The 23350-nt window shown below is 45.8% G+C and overlaps 1 protein-coding gene across 2 annotated transcripts; it reads right to left on the bottom strand.

Annotated features, from left to right (window-relative positions):
• Window positions 1-79: 79 nt before the first annotated feature.
• MRPL42 (mitochondrial ribosomal protein L42) lies at window positions 80-17436 on the bottom strand. 2 transcript variants are annotated; one of them, XM_001510371.5, is made up of 6 exons: window positions 17288-17436; window positions 12118-12305; window positions 10828-10891; window positions 6975-7059; window positions 4428-4591; window positions 80-269 (listed from the first exon to the last, which is right to left on the bottom strand). In XM_001510371.5, the coding sequence occupies exons 2-6, from the start codon at window positions 12200-12202 to the stop codon at window positions 224-226; spliced, it is 444 nt and encodes a 147-aa protein (XP_001510421.2). In that variant the 5' UTR covers window positions 12203-12305; window positions 17288-17436; the 3' UTR covers window positions 80-223. The 2 variants fall into 2 exon arrangements, with proteins under 2 accessions (XP_001510421.2, XP_007668262.1); XM_007670072.4 differs by lacking the exon at window positions 17288-17436 and adding an exon at window positions 17074-17284.
• Window positions 17437-23350: the final 5914 nt, after the last annotated feature.

The raw sequence follows: 23350 nt of genomic DNA, 5'->3' as shown, positions 1-23350 counted from the left end.
AAGGCCAATAGAATACTCAACTGTCTTTACTGCAAAATGCCAAATGTATCATCTGACACAAGAAATATGAATTGAATTCTATGGATCTTGAAAAACATTTTTATTAAATATTACTTGAAAAGAAATCAGTACTTGTTTTTGTTCTGAAATGGTAACCAATGATTAAATATTGGACAATTGTCATCTTGTTGACCAACAATTACTTGATATGAAGTTCTCAAAATCACCGGTCTTTGGGAGGGTTGACCTTCTTGCGCCGCATATGGTACCTTGAAAATAGAAAGAAGGCTGGTAAGTCATTTTTAAAAAGAACATGGATTTGGATTTCCTAGTCAGAAGCTCTAAGAAGTGGTAGTGCTCCTCATGGAAGTCGACAAAAGTATTTATTGAGCAGCCAGGTGCAGAACACTGTAGAAAGTGCTTGGGAAAGAAAAATAGAAGCACAGTAATTTCTTTTAATGTCTATCTCTCCCAGTAGATTGTAAGCTCTTTGAGAGCAAGGATGGTATCTATTGTAGAGTACTTTCCTAAGTGTTCAGTAGAGTGCCCTGAACACAGTAAGCGTTTAAAAAATACCACTGACTACAACCTAGACTGTAGACAGAGTCCCTGTTTTCAAGGAGCTTTCTTTCCAACTTGTGACTTTCCCTCCCTCCTCAAATCCACCACTCTTCCCCCCTTCAAAACCCTACTGAAGGTGCACCTCCTCCAAGAGACCTTCCTATACTAAGCCCCCTTTTCCTCAGCTCCCCCTCCCTTCCATGTCACTTCGACTCGCTCCCTTAGCTCTCCCCCCCTTTCCCCTCTCCATAGCACTTATGTATATATGTATATATCTGTAATTCTATTTATTTATATTGATGCCTGTTTAGTTGTTTTGATGTCTGTCCCTGCTCCCCAGACTGTAAGCCCATTGGGGGCAGGGACTGTCTCTCTTTATTGCTATATTACATTTTCCAAGTATTTAGTATAGTGCTCTGCACACAGTAAGCCCTCAATAAATGACTGAATAAATGGGTGAATGCCTTTCAGACAGCTAGGCAAGGTTTCTCTGATTCTCTTTTAAACGAGTTAATTTACCAGCTGTTCGCCTCAAATGGGCATTATGAAGATGATTAATAATAATCATAACACTTATGATTACTGGGGATACAGCACAGTGCTTACTATGTGGCGAGCACTGCTCTAAGTGCTGGGATAGATAGAAGTTAATAATAATAATAATAATAATAATAATGTTGGTATTTGTTAAGCGCTTACTATGTGCCGAGCACTGTTCTAAGCGCTGGGGTAGACACAGGGGAATCAGGTTGTCCCACGTGGGGCTCACAGTCTTAATCCCCATTTTACAGATGAGGTAACTGAGGCACTGAGAAGTTAAGTGACTTGCCCAAAGTCACACAGCTGACAAGTGGCCGAGCCGGGATTCGAACCCATGACCTCTGACTCCAAAGCCCGTGCTCTTTCCACTGAGCCACGCTGCTTCTCAGCGTGAGTTAATCAGGTTGGTCATAGTCCCTGTCCCACATGGGGTTCACAGTCTAAGTAGGAGGGAGTAGGATTTAATCCCCATGTCCTGAACCTTTCTGTACAAAGATGATCTGGGCAGAGGAGCGAAGTATGGACTGCAGTGGGGAGAGGCAGGGGGTTGGGAGGTTAGCAAGGAGGTTGATGCAGTAATCTAGGCAGGAGAGGATGAGTGATTGTATTATCGTGGTAACAGTTTGGGGGGAAAGGAAAGAGCAGATTTTAGTGATATTGTGAAGGTGAGACCGACGGGATCTGGTGACAGATTGAATATGTGGGTTGAATGAGAGAGCGGAGTCAAGGATAACGCCATATAAATACGACTGGATGAATGAATGAATCCCCATTTTACATATAAGGTAACTGGAGGCCCAGGAAAGTGACTTGGTTCAAGTCACACAGCAGGCACGTGGTGGAGCTGGGATTAGAACCCAGGTCCTTTAATGGACTAGGGATCTAAGGGGTTGATTTAAAGGCCCCAAATAAGTTCAGACAACCTTAACTTGTTTCCTATGACAATGCTTTGACTTATGACAAAAGGGTACTTACTGTAATCGCAAAGACACCAGTTGGGTGTTTAACAGAGGCACAGTGAAAAGTGATAGTGGAAAGGTGAGTAAAAAGATGATAGCAACCTACAGTGAGAAATGAACAGCCGTTATAATAATGGCTAATAATGTCACAGAACCCTGCTGAGAGATGCCCAGGGCAGGCTTTCTTTTTGTTGTCTGCTGCATCAGCTGCTGTTTCTTATGAATTCCAGAGGATGCACTCTAGCATATGAATATGGTCCTCCAAAAGTTGTGCCTTAAAGCTACTCTTTCACCTTGCAAATGGAAGGTGATAACTAAACTGTTCTGCATCCTTTTTTCATTGTTTGTGATCAGAAATCGTAAGCAATTCTTGGCATTAAGCAAGGATGCAGGGCAAGTATTATTGTTATGTGCTTTTATTCCTGGCACTATTTTCACACTACTGAAGACAGCGACTCTTTCAAAGGACTGGGAAATGAATGTGACTTGCAAAGAGTGCGGTGATTCTCAGCACGAGTACAATGCCGCTCTTCTATTCCTGCCATCATTCAGGTGTGGCATTTAAAAAGGGATAATTTTCTTCTGGGCTCCTCTCTGCTCCCCATATTATTTCACCTCGCCTTTGTGTATGCATCTGAATGGAGCTAAGAGTAGAACAGGGGAGGTCACTGCCTGTCTTTGTGTTCTTTTTCTCGTAGCTGACGAGAAATCGGAGGGGAGAGGGGGAAGGAAATAGGGTAAAGTTGCTAGCTGAGCAAACTCTCCTTTCTTAAGCCAGCCCATTCAATCAATCAAGGCTATTTACTGAATGTTTACTGTGTGCAGACACTGTACTAAATGCCTGGGAGAGTACATCTGAGAGAAAAGAGCTTGACTCCTCTGTCCATGAAAATACTTTAGTGCTCCTTTTCTGGCTCATTGCCATTTGTTGACAAGGCTAAAGCACCGATGGTGAAGAGGAGAAAGATATGTCCTAGGCCCTCAATGAATAATGATGATGGGGTAGAATTGGCAATGGTAAAAATCAAATGGCACCAACAAACAGTATTTATTGGAATATCCAGTGTGAGGATTACTGTACCACGTGTCCTGGGGAACACACAAAAGTAGTAAAAGATGTGTTTCTTACCCTCAAGGAGTCCTACAATTTCATGGGGAAGTGAACATAATTCAGCAAATATACTATATTTGAGAATGAGCGGACATATATGTAATATATATGACAGATCAACAATATATATGAGTGCTAAAGTATGTGGGGGGTTTAATTAGGACATGCCTCTTGGAGAAGGTGTTTTTTAAGGAGTGAGACAAAGAAAGTAGTGGTAGGTTGGTAGTTTGGATATCAGGACTGAAGGATACATTAGGAATTGGAAAGCCTTCCCTGGAACCTTCCTAAGACAGTTTTAAGGAGCTGCAATGTCATCAAATATCTAGTTTCAAAAGTCCTGTAAACTGGATAAAATTGGATGGCGGAAAAGAGGGTGGGAAGCAGGTAGACCTTTGGCTGTCCGCACTCGGAATGAGAGCAGGGGAGAAGAACTGCCTTCAAAGAAGAAATCAAAGGTGTTAGTCAAGAGAGGTAAGAGGAAAATCAATAAAGACCACGCCTAGGAAGCCAAGGCCAAAGAGAGTCTGGAGAAGCAGTATGATTAAATGGGGGTACAATGTCATCAGTGGTATTTGAGTGCTTACTACTTGCAGAGTACTGTATTAAGCACTCGGGAGAGTACAATACAAAAGAGTTGGCAAATACGTTCCCTGCTCTCAACAAGGTTCAAGTCTAGAAGGCCTCACCATTCTTCATAAAACTGCTAAATATAAAGACAAGGACAAGTGGAGTTTCTAGAGAAACAAGACTGGCACAATTCTTAACTTGTATATTAACTCAATCACTTGCTTTCCTCTACTTCTTTGCACTATCTTGATCATAAATTCTTAATCACCTCATTTAAACAGATGGTACTAGTAAAGCAAATCGTGTTCCAATCTGTGATAAGTTTAACGATCACACATTTATGAAAAGCATCATAAAAAAATAGATTTCAAAGCTACAGAAAAAAATCTGCAGATCTTTGTTAGTTTCTAATCACCAGCTCTGGTGAGATTCCATTAACATCTTTGAGAAATATTTTAATGAGCTTCATCTATTAGATTATTAGTATTACAAGGAATACATTACATATTACAACCTGGAAGCTTCTGTCTTAATTTTTCCCATCAGAGAGAATAACATCACAGAAGATGTTTTTTAAGGTTGTGAATTTCTTCAGGATAGAAAATCTATTTTTCTATTTTTTTTTACATATAGCAGAGCTCTCTGTAGTAATATAATGGTTAATAAAAAATAGTAATAATACTACTTACTGCCCCACTGGGTACCAGCGATGCTTGGTTGTGTAGAATATTTTGCTAAGCTGTTCTATGTTGATTTCTGGCTCCAACCGTTTCTTCTCAACTTCCAACTGCATTTTCAGTATTTGATCATGTGTTTCGGCTTCGTTTTTGCTAGGATCTGGTCGAGGTAGAGGCTATAAAATATCAGAAACAGTTTCAGGAGACAAGAAAATTAGTTTGTTTAAAACATCTCTAAAGTTAATTGTTTACGTCTCAGACCCAGTTTGCTAACAATAAATAAATGGCATAATTCACCGCATGGCTTTTAATTCTTAATCTCGTCTTCCATCACGTGACCTACACGTATGTCCTCGGCCCTCCCAGCACAGCTGAGGAACTATCTGCCCACCCCACCATACTCTCAAGCTCTGAGCACGCCAGGCCCGGTATAAAAGTTGCTGCTTTGCCTCTTCAGACCCTCTTCATCTCCAGCTGAGAGAAGCATCTGGTAATTAACTGCAACCTTGCATCCCTGAGTGTCCTGAGGGCCTCCTCCACCACCCATATTCATAGATTGCCCCTCGAGGGACAGGATATATGTCTTATCCCCACCTGTCTACTCTTTCCTAGCACTTAGTACAGTCCTCTGCACAATAAGGGGACTACTACTTCAGAAATCAGATAACTTTATCCTAGGGCCCAGCAGGGGCTGTTTGGCCCATGGCCTTCAGGTCGACGCACTAGGTGTGGTTTGTGGTTTTTTGTTACTTTTTTCAAAAATTAGGAATGGTGGAAAGAGCTCCAACAGGAGTAGCCCAAGTCCATTTCCTCCACTCCCCAATTTGGACCTTCGGGAGCCCTGGAGCCAGAGGTCATGGGGATAACAGCATACACATGACAGGGCTTGCAGGCTCAGCCTTCTCTCAACAGGGAAATTGGGTCCAGCACCAGCTGGGCCCACCTGGGTGCTGAGCAGCTTCGGACCCTATGACGCTATGGCTCAGCACGAGGTGGGACCGGAGCAAACAACTGGGAAACAGGCAAACCCTCGCCTCGGGACCCTCTTCGACTGCATGAAATTTTTGGAATGATTTTCTGATAAAAGAGCTGTCAAGAGTTTACACTTACTGCAGGTTCCATATGGAATGACTGTGTAATAAAACATTAAAATATATATTCTTATCACTCAACTAGAAGAAGAATAGTAAAAAATGGAATTGCCAGAGTCACAACATCAAAACTTAGCTACACACTTGAGCTGCCTAAAATGAGAAACTAAGCAAAATATATATGTTTCACTGGATAAAATAAATTTTCACAGATACTTGATTTCAAAAAGGGAGATTAAGGGGACAGAGCAACCTTTCGGCATTTGATGTTCACCCCACCCTCAGCCCAACAGTACTTAAGTACATAGCCTTTTTTTTTTTAATATACAACTGTTTGTCTCCCATCTGGACTATAAACTCTCTATGGACAGGGAACATGTCTACCAACTGTCGTATTGAACTCTCCCAAGTGCTTAGTAGGGTGGTCTGCACACAGCAAGCACTCGGTAAATATCACTGAAAAGAACTTCCTGTGCTTAGGAATTAATGTTATTCAAGTGTAGAATAATCGTCACCCAAAGCATTTTGACACTTCTACTTATTTGGTGTCCCCTATGAGGGTGGGTGCTAACTTTTGATTTTCCAAAGACAGAAGGAGGATTCAGATCTCCTGTCTGCGTATAGCTAACAGTGAGTACTGCCAGGTTTAGGAATTAAATCCAGGTTCCTGATTTCTCCTAAGTGCCTCAAACAACTTTAAGAACATAAGTGAAAAATATTAGTCAAAAGATTAAATCAGAAAGAACGAATGAGGACCTTGGAAAAAAAAGCACAAATTCAGAACCCGAATCTCCATTTTCTTTTTAAAAGAGAAATAATTGAAATTCTTAATTAGAAAGGTAACATCACACATTTAAGAAGTGGCCTATCCCATTCCTGAGCTACTGAATCACTTCCCGCATTATTTCCACATCTTCCACAAACCTAACATTCCCACTGTTCAAAACTGATCAATTTGCCACCATTAACTGTCTAGCCAGGCAACCTCCGGGGGCTACCACGCACGAGAGAAGCTGCACCGTCCGCAAGCCACCCAGATTCCCACTGGGCCCCGCTGCAGTCCGGAAAGACTCAAAGTGCAGCAGTGTGAGCCCTTCTTGACTTTTAGATCACTGGGCAAGTCGCCGCTGTGGTTCTGACTTCTGTGACTGTTGGGATGAGCTGGGAGGAGCCTGAAACATCCGTGATTTTTTGATATTTTGGTTTCACCCTTCTTCATGAGTCTGTCGCCAAGGAATCTCCTCTTCCTCGGTCCCTTCTTAGATTATGAGCCTCTTGGGCTCAAAGGCCAAGCACCGTGTCTACGGTCACATCCACAGACGCCTTTCCCAGCACTGAGAACGGTGCTTTGCACACAGTAGCAAGTATTTGCTACTACTACTTCTCTTGGAAGAAGCCCTCGGTAGTAAATGGCAGAGAGTGACACTTTCGTTACTGAATTAAATCATTCTTAGATATTTATACCTACCTTTGTATGTGAATACGGAAAGTCCAAGGTAGGGTGGTAGCAAACTATCGTCCTGCCATCGGATGTCAAAGCTAGCTCCACCTTGCTGTAAAAGAAAGTTACATTTTATTTGCGACACATTTCCTTGCTAAAATTAAAAATGCACAATTCACCAAAAATGACTCCAGGACAGGGTGCTAGATGTTCCCAAGCTGCAGGAATAGTCGGAAGATTAAACAGTTTCACCAGCGCTTTAACTTGAAAGTGCTGCCTAAAGCACTTCTGTGCCCACTCCTCATCTCTTCCCAACTCCTGACCAAGCTTCAAAACAGCATCGTTCCCTGCTCTCTCCATTGCTGCCGTTCAGCACGTGGCCTTGGCCTTTCATCCTTTCCCTACAGCCTCCTCTCGAAGGCTAAAGTAGAGCCTTGGTCAACCGAAGGCCTGGGGCCTGCTGGACCTGAGCCAAACTCCAGGAGTGTCACCCACATCAGAAAGGGGATGGAGCCCGTCTCCCCTGTGTAAGCTAATGGACCTCAGAGGTCCGTGGGCCAGCCATAGACCCTTGTAAGGTGCATCGACACGCAAGTGAAGGAACCTCTCCGTAGGCTTTGGAGAAAAACATGGCTCCGGGGCTCAGAGCCAGGTCCAGCCAGAGGTGCCCAGCCTGCTTCTGATCTTCTATTTTCAGAGCACGTCAGGTCCCCAGGTGCCACATTTCCCTTCTGGCAAAAATGGACCACACCTGGAGAGTCCCTACCTGTAACTCTGCCCCAGACTCTGTTAGGTGTAAGTACCTTCTGTCCCGACAACTTCTTTCTCAAATAATCCACTACTATCACCGTGGGCCCAACTACTGATTTCATAAAAATGCTCCAGCTCAACATCACAGAATTTTCATTTTTATTAGCAGTAGGGAAATTTACGGAAGACTAACTCTATAGCACTTTTTAAAAGATTTACAAGGGAAGTATATTTTGCAGTTGTCTGCAAGAGCTGGATCAAATTGGGGTAACCATACAGGCTGATGAGGCCAAATCGCTCAACTAGATGTAAGCAAATCACCACACAAAAAAATTCTGAAGGAATCTGAATGGGAAGCTGTGGAACGCCTGGCCTTTACCAAGAGTTAAAAACGCAGTGTGGCAGTGTGGCGTAATGGAAAGAGCCCAGGGAGTCAGAGGACCGGGGTTCTAATCCTGGCTCTGACACCGCTCTGCTGTGCAACCCTAGGCAAGTCTAAACTTAGTTACTTCATCTGAAAAATGGGGATAAAATATCTGTTCTCTCACCCCCTTACCCTCTGAGCCCCATGCGGAACATGGACTGTGTCTGACCAGACAGTACCGACCCAAATGCTCAGTACAGAATCTGGTAAAGAGTTAAGTACTTGAAGGATATCACGGTTATTGATATCTGTTCTGAAGGACCGACAGAATCCATTTAATTCCCACCTATAAGCAGGGCTTCAGAAAAGATTCTGGGAATTATGGACCAGTGGATCTCAATGGTATACTTATCAAGTGAGTAGAATCGATGATTATGTTTAGTAACAGTGAGTCTTTAAAAAAACCTCCACCTACTGGGGAATGACATGATTTCTGAAAGGGGTGATTGTACCTCAATTTCTGGGAGTATTTGAGGGGGGCCAAAAAGCACGGGCAGAGAAGGGAACTGGTTTGAAAAATGCCAGATAAGCTTTAATGTGAGGATGGACGTAATGAACCTGGGGGGAAAAAATAAACTCAACCCCAGTTGCAACCTCATCCTTACTCACCATAAAGAGCATGGGCCTGAAAAGAGAGGATCTGTGTTCTAATCCCAGCTCCAACACTTGTCTGCTGGATGACCTTGGGTAAGTCACAACTTCTCTGTGCCTCAGTTACCTCATCTGTAAAATGGTGGATTAAGACTGTGCACCGTATGTAGGATAGGGACTGTGTCCCAAACTGATTATCTTGTATCTACCCCTCCCTCCTCCCTACCACCCACCCCGCATGCTCCGCTCCTCTGCCGCCCACCTCCTCACCGTCCCTCGGTCTCGCCTTTCCCGCCGTCGACCCCTGGGCCACGTCCTCCCGCGGTCCTGGAACACCCTCCCTCCTCACCTCCGCCAAACTGATTCTCTTCCCCTCTTCAAAACCCTACTTAAAACTCACCTCCTCCAAGAGGCCTTCCCAGACTGAGCTCCTCTTCTCCCTCTGCCACCCCCCCTTCACCTCTCCGCAGCTAAACCCTCTTTTCCCCCTTTCCCTCTGCTCCTCCACCTCTCCCTTCCCATCCCCACAGCACTGTACTCGTCCGCTCAACTGTATATATTTCCATTACCCTATTTATTTTGTTAATGAATTGTACATCGCCTTGATTCTATTTAGTTGCCATTGTTTTTACGAGATGTTCTTCCCCTTGACTCTATTTATCGCCATTGTTCTCGTCTGTCCGTCTCCCCCGATTAGACTGTAAGCCCGTCAAACGGCAGGGACCGTCTCTATCTGTTGCCGACTTGTTCATTCCAAGCGCTTAGTACAGTGCTCTGCACATAGTAAGAGCTCAATAAATACTATTGAATGAATACCCCAGTACCGGGCACAGAGTGGGTGCTGAAATACCACATTAAAAAAAGAAAGAAAAAACAAGCAACCAAAAATGCCAACTGAACCTTGGGCACTATCTGGAATAGGAAAGAAAAAAAAACAAAGGAGCTGGTTTTGCTACTATAAAAACCACTTTAGCCTGCCTGCCCCTGCAATACTTCAGGCAGTTCTGCTCATCCTGTTAGGGTGGAGCTGGAAAATGTAGAGAGAAGGGCAACCAGGATGCTCCGCAGTAGGCTGACAGCCTGCTGGAAAGATTCTTACTCCTCAATCTGAAAAGACTCGGGCTAGGAGGGAACACTATAGGCTACTTAGTAGCCTATAAAATTTGCAATGGGGTGAACAGAGCAAATTTCAGTATACTAAGTCCTACTGCGATAAGACTTTTTTCCTGAAGAGTAACCTCACACAGAGACAGGAAACCCTTCATACAGCAAGTAGTAGGTTTATGGAATTTGTTCCCATAGGATGTCATATAGGCAGATGACAGCAAGTTCAAGAGAGCTGAGCCCAAAATACAGAAAGCCTCATATCTTTAGGTTCAAGAGGGATTTGGCTCAATTCTCTGTTCAGCTGGTTGCCCGAAAGCAAGCTGGGATCTAGAGGGGAGGTGATCCCCTGGTAGTGAAATGTTTCATATTCACACTGTGAAGGCAATCAGCTGTCCTTTAACACAGGTGTTGGATCCTTAAAGAATCTTAAAGAACCTCACATTAAGGAGAATTTGGGTTGTGGTACTGATGCTGTGCCTGACACCTAACGCACACAAAAAATCATTTCATCTGACATTGCATTTGCTGAATCCAGACAGCCACACATTGTTGGAAGACACTCTCTAACTTCCTGAGAGAATACTAACAAAATTCATTGTAAAGGTGCACACTCTTGCTTGTCCAGAGTGAAATACAGGAAATGAAAAAGTCCAACCACTAGATATGTCAACGACCTCAAAGAGAAAAGCCTTGAAAATAAGTTAATAGTTCCATGAAGCTACAGGCTTTTGTTGCAGAAAAACTGGAGAAGGAATTTCTGGCTGTATCTTTTATGATCTGGAAAATACACTGTGCTTTCAGCCAAAATCAACGCGAGCTATTTGTATTAGGAACACATTTAGCTAACAAGCACATTGTCAAAATTGCAAATTTGAAAATAACAGAGAAAAGGATTTGAGAAAGTGGCACAGACCCCAAACAAGTTACCAAATTAAATAACTTCTTATTATTTCTAAAACAAGTATAAATGAAAGAATTCTTTGTGTTTCATTTGGATTGAAAACATACCAATTATAATTATCTGGAAGAGGAGTATATGTAGATTTGTGACAAGCAGAAAATGCAGCTCCATCTGTAGAGACAAGAAATGATAAAAGCTGAGTTGTAGGATATTGACACTGCCATATTTAGACTAAAGTTCTGCACTGGGCCCCTCAATTTTTTTTCTGAGTTTAGACTCAATGAATAAGATTTAGCTTCTAATAAGAAACTGTTATTCTCTTGCAGGAATAAAACTCTTACCTCATCTGTAAAGTGGGGATTAAGACTGTGAGCTCCACGTGGGGTAACCTGATTACTTTGTATCTACCCCAGAGCTTAGAACAGTGCATGGCACATAGTAAGCACTTAAATACCATAATTATTATTAAATTACTGAAAATAGTAGATACCACACTTTTTTTGGCTTTCCACCTTACATTCACCTTTTAAATACAAATTAAAGTAAGCCCGCTAAACATGGTAGGTCAGTTATTTTATGGCAATTATTTTCCACATTTTGATGTGAAATTTCTGTGAGTAGAAAAGCCACTCACTGCAAAGCTATCGCATTAAATGCCAAAAGGAATCACCTTGTGGTGATGCTATTTTTCAGAACCTAAGAAGGCTACTGTAATTTTACTAATTTGGCACACTATCTGCACCCCTTGAGTTTTGGTTTTGAATATAAGCTCATTGTGGGCAGAGAACACGTCAACCAACTCTGTTGTACTGTACTCTCCCAAGTGCTTAGTACAGTGCTCTGCACATGCTAAGCACTCAATAAACACTACTGATTGAATGCCGCAATACCTTCAATCCCCTCTGGATCCCAGTTTTCTCATCTGTGAAATGTGGATAAGACAGACTGTGAACCCTATATAGGCCATGGCATTTGTCCAATTTCATTACCTTGTACCCACCTCAGTACTTAGTGCAGAGTAAGGACTTAATAAATCTTATTATTAATGTGTTTAATACATCTCACTCTATTCCCATATGGGTGTCACTTTCATAAAGACATCCCGGTCACGGACAACCTGTGCTATAACATTCACTAAGGCCCATATGAACAGCTGTTACCAACACCAGTGCCTCACGCTGTATCCAGGCAGTTAGAACATCAGATGAATATTCCCTAATTCTGCCAACACAGTCTTATCTGGGTCTCATCCGATTACCCTGCACCTATCCCAGGGCTTAACACAGTCCTTGGCACCTAGTACGCCCTAGCTCCATGAACAGCAAGTCTGTGTTACTTTACTCAGCTGCTGCCGTGTCAGAGAGGTTGGAAGAATTAAAAATAAAAGGGTTACTTACTCTGTATTGAAACCAGTCTGCTGAACGCAACTAAACGGGGCAACATTGTCCTGGGCCCTAATGTCCATCCTACTGTTGATGCCATGCTGAGTTAAGATGAGAATCCAAAGGTATGAGAAGAAAACCTGTTGGGTTTTGTTTTCACAGCTTCCTGGATGTGCACTTCCACACAACTGGTTTTTATTCCACTGTTCAAATGACAAAGAAAAAAAGGTTTAACTGATGGAACCACAGTGATGGAAACACACTGCTCCTTACTGCTCCTAAGAACTGTCAAGTTTCAAGGTGATCTAACAATTTAAAAAAGTTTTTTGGACGACAGTAAGAACTCTCCCATTTACATAGCCAAGATAGTAAGTTAGAAATGACTCGTGTTGTTCAATAGCAGCTCCAACGGCATAGAAAATATCCGAATCTATTTCACTTTGAGTATTTCCTACGGTATCATCTCTTGCCTACTAAAAATAAATTCCCTTCTAGTTCAGTTACTATTCTGGTTATAGCATTTTCACTTCCTGGAGCCTTCTCTTATACAGCCCTCATGTTATAATATTAGGACCAAACCGGGAAAAGTCATTCCCTCAGTGAAATTTTTCTGAACAAGACCATTCCCTTTCTGATAGTTGGTGCCAACCTGACAGATGTAGAAGCAACATGGTCTACTGTAAAAAGCACCAAGTTGGGAGTCAGGAGCCCAAGGCTTTAGTCCCAGCCCTGCCATTTGCCAGCTGCGAAACCTTGGTTAAGTCACTTCATTTCTCTCTGTGTTAATTCCCTCATCTGGAAACCGGAGAATACCTGCTCTCTATCCCCCTTAGACAATAAGTCGCCTGTGGGGTAAGAGCCATGGTTTGATCTGACTGGGTTTTATCTACCCAAGTTCTTAGCACACAAAGCCCTTAACAGATACAATTACTACTATAATTAAGAGAAAAGACCAAACAGCTCTCCTGGAGGAAACAAACAGCCTAACCAACGGTTTCAATAGAAATTCAACCTTTAATAACCTCGCAGAGTTTTCCAATAAATTAGCTCCTCCGTGACATACGAGTTTAAGAAATCACCAGCTTCCAGGAGCCACTACCTTGTGGTCAGGAAACGTGTCTACCAACTCTGATGTATTGTATTCTCCCAAGCGCTCAGTGTAGCGTTCTCCCTATACCGTAAGCGCTCGGTACTACCGAAGCAGCGTGGCTCAGTGGAAAGGGCCCGGGCTTGGGAGTCAGAGGCCATGGGTTCTAATCCCCACTCCGCCACTTGCCAGCCGGGTGACTTTGGGCAAGTCAGTTCACTTCTCTGGGCCTCAGTGACCTCATCTGCAAAAGGGGGATTAAAGCTGTGAGCCCCACGTGGGACAACCTGATCACCTTGTATCCCCCCAGCGCTTAGCACATAGTAAGCGTTTAACAAATACCACCATTATTATTACTGGAGAAGCAGCGTGGCTCAGTGGAAAGAGCCCGGGCTTGGGAGTCAGAGGCCATGGGTTCAAATCCCGGCTCTGCCACTTGGCAGCTGTGTGGCTGTGGGCAAGTCACTTCACTTCTCTGTGCCTCAGTTCCCTCGTCTGTAAAATGGGGGTTAAGACTGTGGGCCCCACGTGGGACAAGCTGATTCCCATGTCTACCCCAGCGCTTAGAACAGTGCTCTGCATATAGTATGCGCTTAACAAATACCAATATTATTATTATTACTGATTGATTGATAATTTACACCCATTTCTCTTGGGCACGACAAGGGGCGCAGCAACACCCGGTCCGGCCGCCAGGGGGAGCAGCATTCGGAGGCTCGAGAACCCTTGGTCCTTCTAATAACTGGGACAGGTTCAGGGCTTAATAATTCTAATAATAATAATAATAATATTAATAATGGTATTTGTTAAGTGCTTACTATGTGCCAGGCATTATAGTAACTCAGGCATTATACCAAGCGCTGGAGTGGATACAATCAAATGGGTTTGGACACAGTCCCTATCCCACTTGGGGCTCACAGTTCCAATCCCCATTTTACAGATGAGGTAACTGAGGCAGAGAGAAGTGACTTGCTCAAGGTCGCACAACAGACAAGTGGAGGAGCCGGGGTTAGATCTCATGACCTTCGGACTCCCAGGCCCATGCTTTAGAGAAGCAGCGTGGTTCAGTGAAAAGAGCACGGGCTTGGGAGTCAGAGGTCATGGGTTCGAATCCCCGCTCTGCCACTTGTCAGCTGTGTGACCGTGGGCAAGTCACCTTGCTTCTCTGGGGCTCAGTTCCCTCATCTGTAAAATGGGGATGAAGACTGTGAGCCTCACGTGGGACAACCTGATGACCCTGTCTCTCCCCCAGCGCTTAGAATAGTGCTCTGCACACAGTAAGCGCTTAACCAATACCCACATTATTATTATTATTATTTAGACTTTTAGACTGTGAGCCCGTTGTCGCGTAGGGTTTGTCTCTGTTGATGAATCATATCTTCCAAGCGCTTGGAACAGTGCTCTGCACACAGTAAGCGCTCAATAAATACGACTGAACGAATTGCTCTTTCCACTATGCTATAATGGTAATAGTGATGGAATTTGTTAAGCGCTTACTACGTGCCAAGCACTGTTCTAAGCCCTGGCGTAGATACAGCGGAAACAGTGTGGCTCAGTAGCAAGAGCCCGGGCTTGGGAGTCCGAGGTAGTGGGTTCTAATCCCACCTCCGGCACTTGTCCGCTGTGTGACCCTGGGCAACTCACTTCACTTCTCTGGGTCTCCGTAACCTCATCTGGAAAATGGCGATTGAGACTGTGAGCCCCAAGTGGGACAACCTGATTATCTTGTGACTACCCCAGGGCTGAGAACAGTGCCTGGCACATAGTAAGCGCTTAAATACCATCATCATTATTATCATTATTATTATTACAAGGTAATCAGGTTGTCCCACGTGGGGCTCACGGTCTGAATCCCCATTTGATGGATGAGTTTAACTGAGGCCCGGAGAAGTGAAGTGGCTGGCCCTAGGTCACAGAGCTGTCAGGATGCAGAGCCGGGATTAATTAATGTTGGTATTTAAGCGCTTACTATGTGCAGAGCACTGTTCTAAGCACTGGGGTAGATACAGGGTCATCAGGTTGTCCCACATGGGGCTCACAGTTTACAGATGAGGGAACTGAGGCCCAGAGAAGTGAAGTGGCTGGCCCAAGGTCACAGAGCTGTCAAATAGCAGAGCCGGGATTAAGTAATGTTGGTATTTGTTAAGCGCTTACTATGTGCAGAGCACTGTTCTAAGCGCTGGGGTAGATATAGGGTCATCAGGTTGTCCCACGTGGGGCTCACATTTTTTAATCCCCATTTTTACAGAGGAGGTCACTGAGGCCCAGAGAAGTGACTGGCCCACAGCTGACAAGTGGCAGAGCTGGGATTTGAACCCATGACCCTCTGACTCCCCAGCCCGGGCTCTTTCCCCTGAGCCAGGCTGCTGGATTAGAATCCAGTCCTCTGACTCCCAGGCCTGGGCTCTTTCCACCACGCCACGCTGCTGCTCCAGAGCTGCGAGGTCCTGGGCTGCTAGGCGGCCATCGTGCATTTAGAAAAGCAGCGTGGCTCAGTGGAAAGAGCCTGGGCTGGGGGTTCAGAGGTCATGGGTTCGAATCCCAGCTCTGCCACTTGTCAGCTGTGTGACTGGGGGCCAGTCACTTCACTTCTCTGGGCCTCAGTTCCCTCATCTGCAAAATGGGAATTGAGACTCTTAGCCTGGGGGACAACCTGATTCCCCCGTCTCTCCCCCAGCGCTTAGAACAGTGCTCTGCGCATAGTAAGCACTTAACAAATACCAACATGAGCAGCGTGGCTCAGTGGAAAGAGCCCGGGCTTGGGAGTCAGAGGTCATGGGTTCGAATTCCGGCTCTGCCACTTGTCAGCTGGGTGACTCTGGGCAAGTCACTTCACTTCTCTGGGCCTCAGTGACCTCATCTGGAAAAGGGGGATGAAGACTGGGAGCCTCCCATGGGACCACCTGAGTCCCCTGTATCTACCCCAGCGCTTAGAACAGTGCTCTGCACATAGTAAGCGCTTAACAAATACCAACATTATTATTCACTTCTCTGTGCCTCAGTTACCTCCTCTGTAAAATGGGGATTAACTGTGAGCCTCACGTGGGACAACCAGATGACCCTGTATCTACCCCAGCGCTTAGAACAGTGCTCTGCACATAGTAAGCGCTTAACAAATACCAACATTATTACTCACTTTTCTGGGCCTCAGTTCCCTCCTCTGTAAAATGGGGATTAACTGGGAGCCTCCCGTGGGACCACCTGATGACCTTGTCTCTCCCCCAGCGCTTAGAACAGTGCTCTGCACATAGGAAGCGCTTAACAAATACCAACATTATTATTATTCACTTCTCTGGGCCTCAGTTACCTCCTCTGTAAAATGGGGATTAACTGGGAGCCTCACGTGGGTCAATGTGATTACCTTGTATCTACCTCAGGGCTTAGAACAGTGCTCGGCACAGAGTAAGCGCTTAACAAATACCAACATTATTATTATTATTCACTTCTCTGGGCCTCAGTTCCCTCCTCTGTAAAATGGGGATGAAGGCTGTGAGCCTCAGGTAGGACAACCTGATGCCCCTGCCTCTCCCCCAGCGCTTAGAACAGTGCTCGGCACATAGTAAGCGCTTAATACCAACATTATTATTATTATTATTCACTTCTCTGGGCCTCAGTTACCTCCTCTGTAAAATGGGGATTAACTGTGAGCCTCAGGTAGGACAACCTGATGCCCCTGTCTCTCCCCCAGCGCTTAGAACAGTGCTCGGCACAGAGTAAGCGCTTAACAAATACCAACATTATTATTACTCACTTTTCTGGGCCTCAGTTCCCTCCTCTGTAAAATGGGGATTAACTGGGAGCCTCCCGTGGGACCACCTGATGACCGTGTCTCTCCCCCCGCGCTTAGAACAGCGCTCTGCACACAGTAAGGGCTTAATACCAACATTATTAAGATTATTCTCGTGCGGTTGAGCAGCAGGGCATCGGGCCCCGAGGCTCCCCGGGGGGAAGCAATGGGTTCCGCGCCCCGGGGCAGCCGTCGTCGCGGTGGCGGGGGGAAAAAAGTCGCCCGGACCGAGGGTCTCTGTGCCAGGGTGTTGCCCCCCTGCCGGGGGTGTCAAAGGCGGCGAGCAGGACCGGCCAGGCCCGGCCCGTTACCTGTGGGGATCAGCGCAGCGCCGCCGCCATCTTGCCTCATCCGGGTTCTCGGGCCTCATTCGGGTCCTCGGGCCTCATTCGGGTCCTCGGGCTTCATCCGGGTCCTCGGGCTTCATCCGGGTCCTCGGGCCTCATCCGGATCCTCGGGCTTCATCCGGGTCTTCGGGCCTCATCCGGGTCCTCGGGCTTCATCCGGGTCCTGGGGCCTCCCAGCCTTGGCGCGCTCCGCCCCGCGGCCTCCTGGGAAATGTAGTTCGTGCCCGGACTACGGCCGCGGTGGCTGACGGGAAGGGGGAGCCTTTCCCCCCCCCCCCCCCGCAGTGTAGAGCGGGAACGGCCTGAATGGCCACCGTGGTGGCGTCTGCTAAGCGCTTGCTGCGGGCAGCGCTGGGGTAATTGTAATGTTGGTGTGTATTAAGCGCTTACTATGTGCAGGGGGGGTCCCACGTGAGGCTCCCAGTCTTCATCCCCCTTTTACAGGTGAGGGAACTGAGGCCCAGAGAAATTATTATGCGCTTACTATGTGCAGATAATAATAATAATGTTGGTATTGGTTAAGCGCTTACTATGTGCCGAGCACTGTTCTAAGCGCTGGGGTAGACACAAGGGAATCAGGTTGTCCCACGTGGGGCTCACAGTCTTCATCCCCATTTTACAGATGAGGTAACTGAGGCACCGAGAAGTTAAGTGACTTGCCCAAAGTCACACAGCTGACAAATGGCCGAGCCGGGATTTGAACCCATGACCTCTGACTCCAAAGCCCGTGCTCTTTCCACTAAGCCACGCTGCAGAGCATTGTTCTAAAAGCTGGGGGAGGTCCAGGGGACTCAGGTGGTCCCACGTGAGGCTCCCAGTCTTCATCCCCCTTTTACAGATGAGGGAACTGAGGCCCAGAGAAATTATTATGGTATTAAGCGCCTACTATGTGCAGAGCACTGTTCTGAGCCCTGGGGGAGATCCAGGGGACTCAGGTGGTCCTACGTGAGGCTCCCAGTCTTCATCCCCCTTTTCCAGATGAGGGAACTGAGGCCCAGGGAAGTTAATAATAATAATGTTGGTATTTGTTAAGCACTTACGACGTGCAGAGCACTGTTCTAAGCGCTGGGGGAGATCCAGGGGACTCAGGTGGTCCCACATGAGGCTCCCAGTCTTCATCCCCCTTTTCCAGATGAGGTCACTGAGGCCCAGAGAAGTTATTATTACGGTATTTGTTAAGCGCTTACTATGTGCAGAGCATTGTTCTAAGCGCTGGGGGAGATACGGGGGAATCAGATCACTGGGGGTCGTCATGTGGTCCCACGTGAGGCTCCCAGTCTTCATCCCCCTTTTACAGAGGAGGGAACTGAGGCCCAGAGAAGTGAAGTGACTTGCCCACAGTCACACAGCTGATGAGTGGCAGAGTGGGGTTTCGAACCCATGACCTCTGACTCCCAAGCCCGGGCTCTTTCCACTGAGCCATGCTAGAGCAGGAACAGTAAGGATCGCCATAATGATGGTATCTGTTAAGCGCTTGCTACGTGCTGAGCGCTGTTCTCAGTGCTGGGGTAATAATAATGTTGGTATTTGTTAAGCGCTTACTATGTGCAGAGCGCTGTTCTAAGCGTTGGGGGTCATCAGGTGGTCCCACATGAGGCTCGCAGTTAATCCACATTTTACAGATGAGGGAACTGAGAAGTGAAGTGACTGGCCCACAGTCACACAGCAGGAATTTGAACCCATGACCTCTGACTCCCAAGCCCGGGCTCTTTCCACTGAGCCACACTGCTTCTCTAATAAATGTTGGTATTTGTTAAGCACTTACTATGTGCCAAGCTCTGTTCTAAGTGCTGGGGGAAGATACAAGGTAATCAGTTTGTCCCAGGTGGGGCTCTCAGTCTTAATCCCCATTTTACAGATGAGGTAACCGAGGCACAGCGAAGTTAAATGTTGCTGATTTGTACATTCCAAGCGCTTAGTACAGTGCTCTGCACATAGTAAGCGCTCAAATACTATTGAATGAATGAATGAATAAGTGGCTTGCCTAAGGTCACCTAGCTGGCAAGTGGCAGGACTGGGATTAGAACCCACAACCTCTGACTCCCGAGCCCGTGCTCTTTCCACTGGGCCACGCTGCTTCTCTGTAATCTCTGCTTCTCTTGCTCTAGACCAGGAATAATAAGAATAGCAATAATGATGGTATCTGTTAAGCGCTTACTACATGCTGAGCACTGTTCTAAGCGCTGGGGTAGATACAGGGGAATCAGATCGTCCCACGTGGGGCTCACATTTTTTAATCCCCATTTTTAGAGATGAGGTAACTGAGGCCCAGAGAAGGGAAGTGACTTGCCCAAGGTCACACAGCAGACAGGGGGCGGGGCGGAATTAGAACCCACAACTTCTGACCCCCAAGACCATGCTCTTTCCACTAAGCCAACGGAAAATGTCCTACTAGCAATCTGCGGAAACCCACACTAAAATCCACGTGGCCTGCTGCCATCCCGTGCTATAGTAAAACAGGGAATGCCGTGGCCTCCCCTGGCTAAAATAATAATTTTTTAGAGAAACGGAATGGCGCATTGGAGAGGGCACGGGCATGGGAGTCAGAAGGACTTGGGTTCTAATCCTAGCTCTGCCAGTTGTTTGCTGTGTGACCTTGGGTGAGTCACTTAACCTCTCTGTGCCTCGTTCCCACCTCTGGAAAATGAGAAGACTGTGAGTCCCATGTGGGACATGGACTGTTCCAATCTGATAAACTGGTGAACCACAGCGCTTAGTACAGTGCCTGGCACATAGTAAATGCTTAACAAATGCCATTTAAAAAAACAAAAAACCTTCAGATACCTCTCCCTGCTCTCAGATGGTTAGTACAGTGCTCCAGACAGAGTAAGCACTCAATAAATACAATTGATTAAATGACAATAAGGGCAGATGCCACTGAACTAGGTAGAAAAAATGATATAAAAATTACATGAAAAATTATAAAGCGCAGCCTAAGCAACTCAGATTTTTGCCAGACTTTTCTCCCTTGTGTATGGGGAAAACTCACCAGAAGGTGCGTGCAGTGAAGGAGGAGAAGGGGAGAATTTAAAGTGTGGGCAGGGATTGTCTCATTGCTGAATTGTACTTTCCAAGCACTTAGTACAGTGCTCTGCACCCATTAAGCGCTCAATAAATACGATTGAATGAATGAACCACACACAGGGGATGCAGCATTTTTGGTGCTAACCACTTTTTGTACTTCTATGTCCTCTATCCTGCTGCGGTCCCTTGCCCGTGTCCTGCCCCAGGCCTGGAAAGCCCTCCCTCTTTATATCTGACAGATGATCGCTCTCCTCACCTTCAGTCGTATTAAAAGGACATCTCCTCCAAGAGGTCTTCCCTGAGTAAGCCCTCATTTCCTCTTCTCCTATTCCCTTTTGCGTCACCCTTACACTTGGATTTGCATCCTTTATTCGCCCCTCCCTCAGCCCCACAGCACCTATGTACATAGCCATAATTGATTTATATTGATATCGGTCTTCTCGTTTAGACCGTAAGCTCGTTGTGGGCAGGGTATATGTCTACCAACTCTGTGATTCTGTGCTCTCCCAAGTCCTTAGTACAGTGCTCTGCACATAAGGACTCAATAAATATGATTGATTGATTGATTGATTGTGGCCACAGAAGCTGGCACCTGGGCCTGCAGCCCTTGAAGGAAGCTCGGTCTGGGAGAAGAGGCAGACCAGTACGCTCCTCTGAAATTCTCCAAGGAGCCCTTTCAGACTCCTCCAAGTGCCCCAGCAAGGTCTTTGCTATGCCACTTTGGAAAGAGCACTGCAAAGCCTTTTCATCAGCGGCGGTGAAGGTTGCCAGGCGGTGAAAAATTCCTCCAAAAATGACTTTTAGAGGGAAATTTTCTTCTCAGCATTCCAGTTGAGAAGAAATCAGACATGTTCATTCATTATTCTCTATGATTCTGGCAGCAGGTATTATCAAAATCTCCATTTAAACAGCTGGAAAAACCAAAATAGGCAGATTGAGAGCCATGTAGTGAATCCATGACCGAGCTTGGAAGGCAGCCCAGGATTGACATTTAATCCATCTACAATACTTTACAGGGCTCTACCGGTTCTATTTATCTTTTCTTTCCAGGCTTCCGATATTGGGCCCCTAAAACTTCTCTTAGAAGCAGCGTGGCTCAGTGGAAAGAGCACGGGCTTTGGAGTCAGAGGTCATGAGTTCGAATCCCAGCTCTGCCACTTGCCAGCTGTGTGACTGTGGGCAAGTCACTTAGCTTCTCTGTGCCTCAGTTACCTCATCTGTAAAATGGGGATTAAGACTGTGAGCCCCACGTGGGACATCCTGATTCCCCTGTGTCTACCCCAGCGCTTAGAACAGTGCTTGGCACATAGTAAACGCTTAACAAATACCAACATTATTATTATTAGTAGCAGCGTGGCTCAGTGGAAAGAACCCGGGCTTGGGAGTCAGAGGTCATGGGTTCGAATCCTGGCTCTGTCACTTGTCAGCTGTGTGACTGTGGGCAAGTCACTTCACTTCTCTGTGCATCAGTTACCTCATCTGTAAAATGGGGATTAACTGTGAGCCTCACGTGCGACAAACTGATTACCCTGCATCTACCCCAGTGTTAGAACAGTGCTCTGCACATAGTAAGTGCTTAAATACCAACATTATTATTATTATTGGGAGTCAGAAGGACCTGGTTCTCATCCCAGCTCCAGCACTTGGGCAAGTCACTTGACTTCTCTAGGCCTCAGTTATCTCATCTGTAAAATGAGGATTAAGGCTGTGAGCCCCTTGTGGGACTTGGACTTTGTCCAACTTGATGAGTTTGTATCTACCCCAGAGCTTAGAAGAGTGTTTGATACATAGTAAGCACTTAACAAATACCATCACTATTATTATTATTATGATTATAGTATTGCTACGGTGGCTGTCGCGCTCTTAGGGAGTTGGGGGTGGCGGAGAAGAGCCCAGATCTAATACAATTATTCCTGCCACGGTGCCATTTATAGTGCAAATTTGGATGGAATGGTGATGAAAATGGAGGGGAACACTGCCAAAACTCAAACCTGAAGTGGACATAATGTGAATGGGAATATGACTGGGGAAAGTTTTCAAGCAAAATTGCATTGTGCTTTCTTTCAGAAACACTATCAGTTCATTAGCATTACACTGGAAACTAACTGTAAGTGTTTAAAGTTCACCTTTGCTACACGTTTAAACAAGTGTATTTTAGAGTTGCTGTTGTTCTTGGTTTTACTTTGTTTAAAGCCTGTTTTCTGCAAGAAAGTGGAAAAGACCTCCCTACCCCATCTTAAGCCCCTTGGCATAGCACACTTATCTACTGCTTGTGAAATGGGTGAATGTTCGATGGTGCTGGCTGCCGTTCTTCCTATACCAGCTATCTCGCAACACAAACCGTTGGGCACAAGGAAACCCACGGAGAGCAAGTGGATGGCTCAGTGTTCACATGAGCAGATGTAGAATTCATTATGGAGAGGTTGGAGACTAAGGAAGTGAAAGTCAAACAAAGGTCTTGAGTCTTCCTTTCCAGCTGGAGAGAGGACAGAATTAACTAGGCGCTCCAAACAAGGAAGAAGGAAAAACCTTCTTTGCCCCCCTCCATTATGATCTGAACCCATCTGTGCTCACGCCCAGCACTACCAGTTGCTCCTAAAGCTCAACTTTCACTGCTCAATGACCTTGAGAGGGGACCTTCTACTTGCATGTAAAGGACAAATGCTTCACTCTTGCCCCCACCGCCCTGTAGAGTTCCACAATTAATTGCTGGAAACTCCAGATTAAGCTGCTTCTGCTAGGGATCTATACCATTTGGGCACCTGATATTTGCCCCACCCTTAGCCCCACAGCACTTAATGTACATATCCATGATTTATTGATTTTCCTTAATGTCTGTCTCCCCCTCTAGACTATAAACTCGCTGTGGGCAGGGAACTTGTCTACTAACTCTGTTATACTGCATTCTCCCAAGCATTTAGTACAGTGTTCTGCCTAGAGTAAGTGCTCAATAAATATGATTGAGACAAGTAGAGGCATTGAACCTGTCCCTTGAGGTCACTC

This window comes from Ornithorhynchus anatinus, chromosome 14 (assembly GCF_004115215.2).
Source record: "Ornithorhynchus anatinus isolate Pmale09 chromosome 14, mOrnAna1.pri.v4, whole genome shotgun sequence".
NCBI lineage: Eukaryota > Metazoa > Chordata > Mammalia > Monotremata > Ornithorhynchidae > Ornithorhynchus > Ornithorhynchus anatinus.
Note: the sequence above shows the minus strand (reverse complement) of the source record. Positions and strands in the feature narration are given on the sequence as shown.